General features: G+C 42.0%; 1 protein-coding gene across 1 annotated transcript in view; it reads right to left on the reverse strand.

The window, feature by feature from the left end:
• Positions 1-13,280, reverse strand: part of ITSN1 (intersectin 1) — a 598,457-nt gene that overhangs the window by 307,160 nt on the left and 278,017 nt on the right. The window contains exon 12 of the mRNA XM_053705169.1: positions 64-181. Within this exon, the coding sequence (XP_053561144.1) occupies positions 64-181 (118 nt within the window). The remainder of the gene's footprint in view (positions 1-63; positions 182-13,280) is intronic.

Below are 13,280 nucleotides of genomic sequence, written 5' to 3' on the forward strand. Positions count from 1 at the left end.
ACAAAACAAAGAACTCCTTGCCATCAGAAACAAAGTATGCCCAGGATAGACTATTTTACTTACTAGGTGGCAATGCTGCAGGTTTCGGTGGCTCAGTTGGTGTGCTTTTATTTGTACCAGGGCTTAAAAGTTTAACATAATTTGCAGGAAACCATCCAATCTGTCTCTTCTTACCACGTGCCTAGTTAGAAAAAAGTTTCAGAGCTATGTGTAAGTATTTAAAAATAGCAAACAGCATATTTGAAAAAGTATGACTAATATATATATATAGCTTAAATATTTATAGGTATGTGTTTGAGAAAATGAACATTTTTGTTTTATTCTATAAACCACTGACCACAACATTTCTCCCAAATTCCAAATAAAAAATTTGTCATTTAGAGCAGTAACATCATGGTTACTAACCTGCTCACACCATAAGCTGATTATTTCACCTGTGCACTGGTTCAGCTATAATAAAAACCTGGCCTGTTGGGGTACTTGAGGACCGCAGTTGAGAAAACAATGATTTAGAGCATTTAATTGCAGAAAATAACTGGTAAAAATGACATAAAAAAGATGCAGTGTTTTCCGACCTTGAATACAGCAAAGAAAACAAGTTCATATTCATATTAAAAAACACAATACTAATGTTTTAACTTAGCAAGAGTTAAAGTGATTGTAAATCCAAGCGTACTACAAACGCTAAGATTTACTATTGCTAAAAATAAACATGAGTTTCTCTCATCGTATCATAAAAACAGCTATACACTCACCCTATCTGTTAGGGTAGTAGATAGCTAACAGCGCCTCCAGTCGCCCACGGCACAGCGATCTTCTCCAATGAGGTGACGTTTGCACCTCTAGCTTTGCTAGGATGTCAGTTGACATGCACGGCTATTGGTCTAGAGGTGAAAACTTCACCTCATTGCAGAAAGCGCTGTTGTATTAGTGATATTCTTTCCTAACAGATAGGTTGAATGTAACGCTGTTTTTACGAAACTATGAGAGAAACTCATGTTTAATTTTAGTGATGGTAAATCTTAGCATTTGCTATAAGCTTAGGTTTACCATCACTTTAAGAAATCCATATTTGGTGATTTTAAATCACAGCGTTCTTGGCATGCTCTCCACCAGTCTTTCCCATTGCTGTTGGGTGACTTTATGTGACTCCTGGCGCAAAAATTCAAGCAGCTCAGCTTTGTTTGATGGCTTGTGACCATCAATCTTCCTCTTGATCAAATTCCAGAGATTTTGAATGGGGTTCAGGTCTGGAGATTGACCTGGCAATGACAAGGTTTTTATCTGATGGTCCTCTGTCCACACCTTGATTGACCTGGCTGTGTGGCATGGAGCATTGTCCTGCCAAACAAACCAATCATACGAGTTTGGGAACTTTGTAGTAGAAGTAAGCAAGCTTTCTTCAAGGATAACCTTGTACGTGGCTTGATTCATGAGTCCTTCACAAAGATAAATCTGCCCAATTCCAGCACCCCTTTAACAGCGAGTGTGAGAAACTGTGGCTTGTATGCCTCTCCAGGTCTCATCTAACCATTAGACAACCAGGTGTTGGGCAAAGCTGAAAATTGCACTCATCAGAGAAGATGACCTTACTCCAGTCCTCTACGGTCCAATCCTTATGGTCTTTTGCAAACCTCAGCCTGGCTCTTCTTTGCTTCTCATTGATGGAGGTTTTTTTTCTCCAAACTTTGCATGACTTCCCCTAGGAGCCTGTTTCAAACCATCCTCACCGTGCACTACACCCAGCTGCCATTTGCCATTCTTTTTGTAGGTTACTTGATGCCATCCTACAGTTGAGTGACATTCAAATGAGTTGACGGTCATCCCTGGCAGTGGAGAGTCTTTTTCTCCCTCTACCAGTCTGTTTTGTTGTACCCAATGTATGCTGCTTAAACTTGTTCTTATGAACCTCCGTCTTTAAAATTTTAAGGATGGAAGAAACATGATGCTCAATGTATCCCTCTGTCACTAAAGCCAGAATAGAACCCTTTTCCTCACCCAAAACCTTTCTTTTCCACTCTTATGGCATGATAAACTTTTTTATTCTAAAAACTTTTGAGGTACTACTAGCCCTTTTTGCCATCCAGCTGGTCCTACTGCAAGAGGATAGTGATAACAATAATATTATTTTTGGGATTTTTTTTGTTTTATTTTATAAACACATACCTATAAATAGTAAAACCAAAAAAACTGCTCATTTTGCAGTAGTCTCTTTTTTATACACAAAAATAATATATATATATATATATATATATATATATATATATATATATATATATATTAATCAGTGGCATAATAACATTTTGTGCTGCCCTAGGCACTAAAAATTCTAAATTATTAGGAAGCATAATTTATGTTTTCCTTCTTAATATAAGGAGAGTCCACAGCTTCATTCCTTACTGTTGGGAAACTTATACCCAAGCTTTAGAGGACACTGAATGATAACGGGAGGGACAAAAAGAGAGGCGGACCCTAATCTGAGGGCACCACAGCCTGCAAAACTTTTCTCATGAAGGCTGCTTCAGCTGAAGCAAAAACATCAAACTTGTAAAATTTAGAAAAAGTATGTAAGGAGGACCAGGTAGCCGCCTTACAAATCTGATCCAGAGAGGCCTTGTTCTTAAAGGACCAAGAGGAAGCCACTGCTCTAGTAGAATGAGCCGTAATTCTTTGAGGAGGTCCCGCTGTCTCATAAGCCAAGAGGATAACACTCCTTAACCAAAAAGATAAAGAAGTCGAAGAGACCTTCTGACCCGTACACTTCCCAGAATAGGCAACAAACAAGGAAGAAGTTTGTCTAAAAGCCTTAGTAGCCTGCAGATAAAACTTCAAGGAACGAACCACGTCCAAATTATGATGCAAACGTTCCTTGAAGGAGGAGGATTAGGACACAAAGAAGGAACCACAATCTCTTGATTGATGTTGTGGTCTGACACGACCTTAGGGAGAAACCCTAACTTAGTACGTAGGACAGCCTTATCAGAGTGGAACACCAGAAAAGGAGGCTCACATTGCAAAGCGGAAATCTCCGAAACTCTGCGCGCAGAAGCAATAGCCAATAGAAAAAAAAAAACTTCCATGACAACAACTTAATGTCAATTTCATGCATAGGCTTAAACGGAGCCTGTTGCAAAACCTTAAAGGGCCAGTAAACCTAGCAAATAATGTTATATAATTCTGCACATAGTGAAGAATTATATAACATTAGCTTAGTGCCAGGTTTCTAATGCAAAGAAAACAGAACGCCGCTCCTGGCTCTACAGAGCAGGTCTATTTTCTTCTTCTAAGCGCATCTGGGCACGCTGTGAAATCACAGCCGGCCCAATCGCGCTATTAAACTCAATGTAGCTCGAACCCGCTACCAGACCGAGAGCGAGCTACATTGATTTTAATAGTGTGATCGGGCGCGCTGTGACTAGACAGCGTGCCCGCGATGTAATTAGCAGAAGAAAACAGATCCGCTCAGTAGAGCCAGGAGCGGCATTCTGTTTTCTTTGCTAAATATCTATCTAACACATTGCTATAGAAACCTGGCGCTAAGCTAATGTTATATAATTCTGCACTATAAGCAGAATTATATAACATTATTTGCTAGGTTTACTGGCCCTTTAAGAACCAGATTCAGACTCCAAGGAGGAGCTGAAGATCTGAACACAGGTCTGATCCTAATCAGAGCCTTAACAAAAGACTGTACATCTGGAAGCTCCGAGAGCCTCTTGTGCAGTAAAACAGACAGGGCCGAAATCTGGGATCAGGGAAATGGCAGAAAGACCCTTCTCCAGTCCATCCTGGAGAAACGATAGGATCCTGGCAATCTTAACTTTATGCCACGGAAATTCAAGCTCTTCACACCAGAATAAATAGGTTCTCCACACCTTATGATAGATGCGACGAGTAACCGGCTTACGAGCTTGAATCAATAACTCTCTCAGAAAAACCTCTCTTTGCTAGGACTAAGCGTTCAATCTCCATGCAGTCAGCCTCAGAGAATCTAGATTTTAATGAACAAAAGGACGTTGTTCCAGCAGATCCCTGCGACAAGGTAACTTCCATGGAGGAGAAGATGACATCCCCACCAGATCCGTGAACCATATCCTTCGCAGCCACGATAGAGCAATCAGTATCACTGACGCCTGCTCCTGCTTGATGCGGGCCACTATGCGAGGAAAGAGTGGTAACAGAGGGAAAAGGTAGATTAGACTGAATCTCCAAGGCACTGCTAATGCATCTATTAGCTCCGCCTGAGGATCCCTGGATCTCAACACATATCTGGGTAGCTTGGTATTGAGACAAGACGCCATGAGATCTATCTCCGGCGTCCCCCACCTGTTTCATATATCCGCAAACATTTTCGGGATGGAGAGACCATTCCCCCAGATGAAAGGATTGCCTGCTGAGAAAATCCGCTTCCCAGTTGTCCACACCTGGAATGTGGATCGCCTGATAGACTCGAGTCCATAGTCACAATCTCCCAGGATGGTCTTAGAAAGGATGTCCCTCGGGACAGATTATCTGGACAGAGCCACCAAGAGAGCGATTCTCTCGACCGGCTGTCCAGGGAAATCTGTTGAGACAGATCCGAATGATCGCCGTTCCACTGCCTCAGCATGCACAGCTGCAATAGTCTGAGGCAGACCCTGGCGAAGGGAACTATGTCTATGCTGGACACCATGAGACCAATTACCTCTATGCACTGAGCCACAGATGGCCTTAAGGAGGTCCGGAGGGCAAGACATGCCGAAGCTAGCTTGCAACATCTCTGGTCTGTTAGAAATATCCTCATGGATATTGAGTCTATTACAGTACCCAGGAATTCTACTCTGTTGCTTGGAATAAGAGAACAAATTTTCTTTATCTTCCATCCATGAGATCGAAGAAGAGAGATAAGAGATACCGAATGGTCCTCCACCAGACAAAAAGATGGTGCTTGAACAAGAATGTCGTCCAAGTAGGGAGCTACTGCTATACCTCGGGTTCTGGTGACGGCCAGGACAGCCCCTAAAACCTTTGTAAAGATTCTCGGAGCAGTAGCTAGTCCAAACTGAAGGGCAACAAACTGGATGTGTGAACCAAGGAACGCAAACCTTAGGAACTGGAAGTGGTCCCTATGGATTGGAATGTGAAAGTAGGCATCCTTCAGATCTATAGTGGTCATGAACTGTCCTTCCTGAACTAAAGGAAGGATGGACCTTATTATCTCCATCTTGAAAGAGGGGACATTTAGAAACTTGTTTAAGCATTTTAGGTCCAGAATCGTGCAGAAAGTTCCCTCCTTCTTTAGGACCACAAACAGGTTTGAATAGTATCCCAAACCTCTTCTGCGATAGGCCTTATCTTGTATCCCTGCGCTATGACCTCCAGGACCCATGGATCCTGCACGTCCCTAAACGAAGAGTCTGAAAACAGAGACAGTCTGCCCTACACGATCTAGCGCTGAATTGGGGGCCACACCCTTCATGCCGACTTAGTTTTGGCAGGCTTCTTGTTCTGCTTGGATTTATTCCAGGATTGAGCGGATTCCAAGTGCTCTTGGGTTGCTCAGGCTTAGAGGAGGACTGCTAACGTTGGGACTTTTCAAAACAAAAATTATATCCTTGTCCCTTAGATTTGTTCTTTTATCCTGCGGTAAGAAGGCACACTTGCCCCCTGTAACCATGGAGATATTGGAGTCCAGGCCTGGACCAAATAATTTATATAAGAACTTACCTGAAAAATTAATTTCTTTCATATTGGCAAGAGTCCAGAAGCTAGTGATGTATGGGATATACAATGCTACCAGGAGGGGAAAAGTTTCCCAAACCTCAAAATGCCTATAAATACACCTCCCACCACACCCACAACTCACTATGCCTATAAATACACCTCCCACCACTACTACAACGAATAGTCAAGTAGTGAGGTGATAAAATGAGTAAAAAAGCATACAAAAAGGAACTAGAAATATAATTGTGCTTTTTTTTTACAAAAAAACATAATTTATGCTTACCTGATAAATTTATTTCTCTTGTAGTGTATCCAGTCCACGGATCATCCATTACTTATGGGATATTCTCCTTCCCAACAGGAAGTTGCAAGAGTTCACCCACAGCAGAGCTGCTATATAGCTCCTCTCCTAACTGCCATATCCAGTCTTTCGACCGAAAACATGCAGAGAAAGGAAAAACCATAGGGTGCAGTGGTGACTGTAGTTTAAATGAAAAAATTACCTGCCTTAAAATGACAGGGCGGGTCGTGGACTGGATACACTACAAGATAAATAAATTTATCAGGTAAGCATAAATTATGTTTTCTCTTGTTAAGTGTATCCAGTCCACGGATCATCCATTACTTATGGGATACCAATACCAAAGCTAAAGTACACGGATGAAGGGAGGGACAAGGCAGAGACCACTGCCTGAAAAAATCCTTTCTCCCAAAAATAGCCTCCAAAGAAGCAAAATATGAAGTGCAGACCAAGACGCCGTCTTGTAAATCTGTTCAACAGAAGCCTCATTTTAAAAAAGGCCCAAGTGAAAGCCACAGCTCTAATAGAATGAGCTGTAATCCCTTCAGGAGGCTGCTGTCCAGCAGTTTCATAAGCTAAACGAATTATGCTTTTAACCAAAAAGAAAGAAAGAGGTTGCTGAAGTCTTTTGACCTCTCCTCTGTCCAGAGTAGACAACAAACCAAGTAAATGTTTGATGAAAATCTGAAGTAGCTTGTAAGAAAAACTTTAAAGCACGAATCACGTCCAAATTGTGCAAACGACGTTCCATCTTTGAAGAAGGATTAGAATACAAGAATGGAACAACACTCTCTTGAGTGATAATCTTGTTGGATACCACCTTAAGTAAAAAACCAGTCTTGATACACAGGACTACCTTATCTGCACGGAGGACCAGATAAGGAGAATACATTGTGAAGCAGATAACTCAGAGACTCAACAAGCGAGGAAATATCTACCAAAAAGGGACATTCCAGGATAAAAAGTTTGATATCTATAGAATGAAAAGGATCACACGGAACTCCTTGAAAAACCTCAATAATCAGGTTTAAGCTCCATGGCGGAGCCATAGGTTTAGACACAGGCTTGGTTCTAACCAAAGCCTGACAAAATGCCTGAACGTCTGGAGAATCTGCCAGACGCTTGTGCAAAAGAATAGACAGAGTAGGAATCTGTCATTTTAAGGAACTAGCTGACAACCCCTTTTCTAAAATCATCTTGGAGAAAGATAGTATCCTGGGAATCCGGACTTTACTCCATGAGTAACCCTTGGATTCATATCAATAAGATATTTATGCTATATCTATGTTAAAGTTTGCTAGTGACAGGCTTTCATGCCTGTACTAAGGTATCAATGACTGACTTGGAGAAGCCATGTTTCCATAACATCAAGCATTCGGTCTCCAGGCAGTCCATCTCAGAGAAGTTTAATATAGATGGTTGAAAGGACCCTGAGATAGAGGGTCCTGTCTCAGAAGCAGATATCATGATGGAAAGAACGACATGTCCACCAGATCTGCATACAGGTCCTGCGTGGCCACACAGGCGCTGTAAAAACACCAAAGCAGTCTCCTGCTTGATCTTGTGCAAAGACCTCCGGAGGGAATTCCCCACTTCCCCGGGAGAAAATCTGACGACTTAGAAAATCCACCTACCAGTTCTCAACACCTGGGATATGGAGAGTTGATAGACAAGAGAGAGTCTCTGTCCAGTGAATTATTTAAAATTTCTAACATCGCTAGGGAACTTCTGTTCCCCTTGATGGTTGATGTAAGCCACAGTCGTGATATTGTCCGACTGAATCTGATGTACCTCAGAGTTGCTAACTGAGGCCAAGCCTGAAGAGTATGGAATATCTCCCAATTCCAGAATATTTATTAGAAGGAGGGTTTCCTCCTGAGTCTACTATCCCTGAATCTTCAGGGAGTCCCAGACTGTATCCCAACCTAAAAGGTTGGCATCTGTTGTAACAACTGTCCCATCTGACCTGCGGAAGGTCATACCCTTGGACAGATGGACCCGAGATAGCCACCAGAGAAGAGAATCTCTGGCCTCTTGGTCCAGATTTAAGAAGGGGACGAATCTGTGTAATCCCCGTTCCAATGACTGAGCATGCATAGTTGCAGCGGTCTGAAATGTAGGCGTGCAAACGGTACTATGTCCCTTGCCGCTACCATTAGGCCGATTACATTCATGTACCGAGCCACCGAAGGGCGCGGATGGAATGAAGAACACGGCAGTAATTTAGAAGCTTTGACAACCTGGACTCCGTCAGGTAAATTTTCATTTCTGCAGAATCTATCAGAGTCCCTAGGAAGGAAACCCTTGAGATTGGGGATAGAGAACTCCTTCCTTGTTCACTTTCCACCCCTGCTATCTCAGGAATGCCAGTACTACATCCATATGAGACTTGGCAATTTGAAGTTCAATGCCTAAATAAGGGGCCACTTCTAAAGATTCTTGGGGCTGTAGTTAACCCAAAGGAAAGAGCAACAAACTGGTAATGCCTGTCTAGGCAAGGCAAACCTGAAAAAAACGATGGTGATCCTTATGCATCGTTATGTGAGGATAAGTATCCTTCAAATCCATTGTAGTCCTCTATTGACTCTCCTGGATCCTAGTTAAGATGGTACAAATAGATACCATCCTAAATGATGAAATTCTAAGGAATTTATTTAAGATCTTTAAATCCAAAATAGGTCTGAAGGTTCCCTCTCCTTGGGAACCACGAACAGATCTGAGAAAAACTCTGACCCTGTTCCTGTCTTGGAACTGGATGGGTCTCGTACACAATGTAAGAATGCCTCTTTCTTTATCTGGTGTGCAGATAATTGTGAAAGGTAAAATCTCCCCTATTTCGAAGGGGAAGCTTTGAAATTCAGAAGATATCTCTGGGATATAATTTCCAATGCCCAGGATCCTGGGCATCTCTTGCCCACGCCTGGGCGAAAAAAGAAAATCTGCCCCCACAGGATCTGTTACCGGATAGGGGACCCTTCCTTCATGCTGTCTAAGATGCAGTAGCAGCAGGCTCCTTGGCCTGCTTATCCTTGTTCCAGGTCCGGTTGTCTCCAGACCGTCATGGACTAAGCAAAAGTACCCTCTTGATTTGCCTAAGAGGAAGTTGATGCCACACCTGCCTTGAAGTTTCGAAAGGCACGAAAATTAGACTGTCTTGGCCCTTGATTTGGACCTGTCCTGAGGAAGGGCAAGCCCTTTTCCTCCAGTGATATTAGTAATGATCTCCTTCAAACCAGGCCCTAATAGGGTCTGTCCCCTGAAGGAAAGTTAAGTAGCTTATTTATTAAAGTCACAACAGCTGACCATGAGATAAGGCATAGCGCTCTGCGCGCCAGTATAGTAAAAACTGAACTCTTAGCCGTTAGTTTAGACAAATAAACAAAGGCATCAGAAACAAAGGAATTGACTAGCTTAAGTGCTCTTAGCTTGACAAGTATATTCATCCAATGGAGTCGCTACCTGTAAAGCCTCATCCAGAGACTCCAACCAGAACGCCGCAGCAGCAGTGACAGGAGCAATGCATGCAAGGGCTGCAGGATAAAACCTTGTTGAATAAACATTTTCCTAAGGTAACCCTCTAATTTTTTATCCATTGGATCTAAAAAAGCACAACTGTCCTCGACAGGGATAGTGGTATGCTTAGCTAGAGTAGAAACTCTTCTCTCCACCTTAGGGACCGTCTGCCATAAGTCCCGTGTGGTGGCATCTGTTAGAAACATTTTTCTAAAAATAGGAGGGGAAGAGAACGGCACACCTGGTCTATCCCATTCCTTATTAATAATTTCTGTAAACCTCTTTAGGTATTGGAAAAAACATCAGTACACACCTGCACTGCATAGTATCTATTCAGTCTACACAATTTCTCTAGCACTGTGATTGTAACAGTCATTCAGAGCTGCTAAAACCTCCCTGAGTAACAAGTGGAGGATCTTAAGCATAAACTTTAAATGTAGAAATATCGGAATCAGGTTAAATCATCTGCCCTGAGTCAAAAATATCACCCACAGACTGAAGCTCCCCTCAGCTTCTGCATATTGTGAGGCAGTAACAGACATGGTTCTTGACGCATCTGTATCTATCCCCAGAGCTATCTCACTTTCCTTTAATTTCAGGTAGTCTGACTAATACCGCTTCCAGAGTATTATTCATAACTTTCGCCATGTCTTGTAAAATAAACGCTATAAGCGCCCTTGATGTACTAGGCGCCATTTGAGCGTGAGTCCCTGGAGCGGGAGTCGAAGAGTTGACACGTGGGGAGAGTTAGTCGGCATAACTTCCCCCTTGACAGAATCCTCTGGTAAAATAAACGCTATGGGCGCCCTTGATGTACTTGGCGCCATTTGAGCGTGAGTCCCTAAAGCGGGAGTCAAAGGGTCTGACACGTGGGGAGAGTTAGTCGGCATAACTTCCCCCTTGACAGAATCCTGATAATGTTTTTAAAGACAAAAAATGATCTTTATGCTTAACATGAAATCAGTACATCTGGTACACATTCTAAGATGGGGTTCCACCATGGCTTTTAAACATAATGAACACAGAGCTTCCTCTATGTCAGACATGTTAGAACAGACTAATAATGAGACTAGTAAGCTTGGAAACACTTTAAATCAAGTTAACAAGCAAATATAAAAAACGTTTACTGTGCCTTTAAGAGAAACAAATTTTGTCAAAATTTGAAAAACAGTGAAAAAAGGCAGTACATCAAACGAAATTTTTACAGTATATGTAATAAGTTAACAGAGCATTGCACCACTTGCAAATGGATGTTAACCCCTTAATGCAAAAAGCAGATCAAAAAAAACGACAGACGTTTTTTAACAGACACAAGAAAAACTGCCACAGCTGAGCTGTGGATTACCTTCCTATAAACGATTTTGGAAGTCTTTTTAGCCCTTTAGAGATGTCCTGTAGTATTCATGGGACTGCTGAGGGAATCTGGATGATTCATTTTGTAATTTTAACTGCGCAAAAAAACGCTAAATTAGGCCCCCCACTCATATTACAACAGTGGGAAGCCTCAGTTAACTGTTTCTATGCAGAATTTAAGCAAGCCATGTGGAAAAAATTAGGCCCCAATAAGTTTTATCACCAAACATATGTCAAAAAACGATTAAACATGCCAGCAAATGTTTTAAAACACATTTTTATAAGAGTATATATCTCTATTAATAAGCCTAATACCAGTCGCTCTCACTGCATTTAAGGCTTTACTTACATTACTTCGGTATCAGCATTTTCTTAGTCAATTCCATTCCTTAGAAAAATATTTTACTGCACATACCTTATTTGCAGGAAAACCTGCACGCCATTCCCCTCTGAAGTACCTCACTCCTCAGAATGTGTGAGAACAGCAAATGGATCTTAGTTACTTCTGCTAAGATCATAGAAAACGCAGGCAGATTCTTTTTCCAAATACTGCCTGAGATAAACAGCACACTCCAGTGCCATTTAAAAATAACAAACTTTTGATTGAAGAAATAAACTAAGTATAAAAACACCACAGTCCTCTCACGACCTCCATCTATGTTGAGGGTTGCAAGAGAAAGACTGGATATGGCAGTTAGGGGAGGAGCTATATAGCAGCTCTGCTGTGGGTGAACTCTTGCAACTTCCTGTTGGGAAGGAGAATATCCCATAAGTAATGGATGATCCGTGGACTGGATACACTTAACAAGTGAAATCATAACCACCATAAAAAAACAGAATTTATGTTTACCTGATAAATTACTTTCTCCAACGGTGTGTGTCCGGTCCACGGTTTCATCCTTTACTTGTGGGATATTCTCTTCCCCAACAGGAAATGGCAAAGAGCCCAGCAAAGCTGGTCACATGATCCCTCCTAGGCTCCGCCTACCCCAGTCATTCGACCGACGTTAAGGAGGAATATTTGCATAGGAGAAACCATATGGTACCGTGGTGACTGTAGTTAAAGAAATAAAATATCAGACCTGATTAAAAAAACCAGGGCGGGCCGTGGACCGGACACACCCTTTGTGAAAGTAATTTATCAGGTAAACATAAATTCTGTTTTCTCCAACATAGGTGTGTCGGTCCACGGCGTCATCCTTACTTGTGGGAACCAATACCAAAGCTTTAGGACACGGATGAAGGGAGGGAGCAAATCAGGTCACCTAAATGGAAGGCACCACGGCTTGCAAAACCTTTCTCCCAAAAATAGCCTCAGAAGAAGCAAAAGTATCAAACTTGTAAAATTTGGTTAAAAGTGTGCAGTGAAGACCAAGTCGCTGCCCTACATATTGATCAACAGAAGCCTCGTTCTTGAAGGCCATGTGGAAGCCACAGCCCTAGTGGAATGAGCTGTGATTCTTTCGGGAGGCTGCCGTCCGGCAGTCTCGTAAGCCAATCTGATGATGCTTTTAATCCAAAAGAGAGAGAGGTAGAAGTTGCTTTTTTACTCTCCTTTTACCGGAATAAACAACAAACAAGGAAGATGTTTGTCTAAAATCCTTTGTAGCATCTAAATAGAATTTTAGAGCGCGAACAACATCCAAATTGTGCAACAAACGTTCCTTCTTTGAAACTGGTTTCGGACACAGAGAAGGTACGATAATCTCCTGGTTAATGTTTTTGTTAGAAACAACTTTTGGAAGAAAACCAGGTTTAGTACGTTAAAACCACCTTATCTGCATGGAACACCAGATAAGGAGGAGAACACTGCAGAGCAGATAATTCTGAAACTCTTCTAGCAGAAGAAATTGCAACTAAAAACAAAACTTTCCAAGATAATAACTTAATATCAACGGAATGTAAGGGTTCAACGGAACCCCCTGAAGAACTGAAAGAACTAAATTGAGACTCCAAGGAGGAGTCAAAGGTTGTAAACAGGCTTAATTCTAACCAGAGCCTGAACAAAAGCTTGAACATCTGGCACAGCTGCCAGCTTTTTGTGAAGTAACACAGACAAGGCAGAAATCTGTCCCTTCAGGGAACTTGCAGATAATCCTTTTTCCAATCCTTCTTGAAGGAAGGATAGAATCTTAGGAATCTTAACCTTGTCCCAAGGGAATCCTTTAGATTCACACCAACAGATATATTTTTTCCAAATTTTGAGGTAAATCTTTCTAGTTACAGGCTTTCTGGCCTGAAAAGGTATCGATAACAGAATCTGAGAACCCTCGCTTCGATAAGATCAAGCGTTCAATCTCCAAGCAGTCAGCTGGAGTGAAACCAGATTCGGATGTTCGAACGGACCCTGAACAAGCAGGTCTCGTCTCAAAGGTAGCTTCCAAGGTGGAGCCGATGACATATTCACCAG

Source organism: Bombina bombina, chromosome 3 (assembly GCF_027579735.1).
Source record: "Bombina bombina isolate aBomBom1 chromosome 3, aBomBom1.pri, whole genome shotgun sequence".
NCBI lineage: Eukaryota > Metazoa > Chordata > Amphibia > Anura > Bombinatoridae > Bombina > Bombina bombina.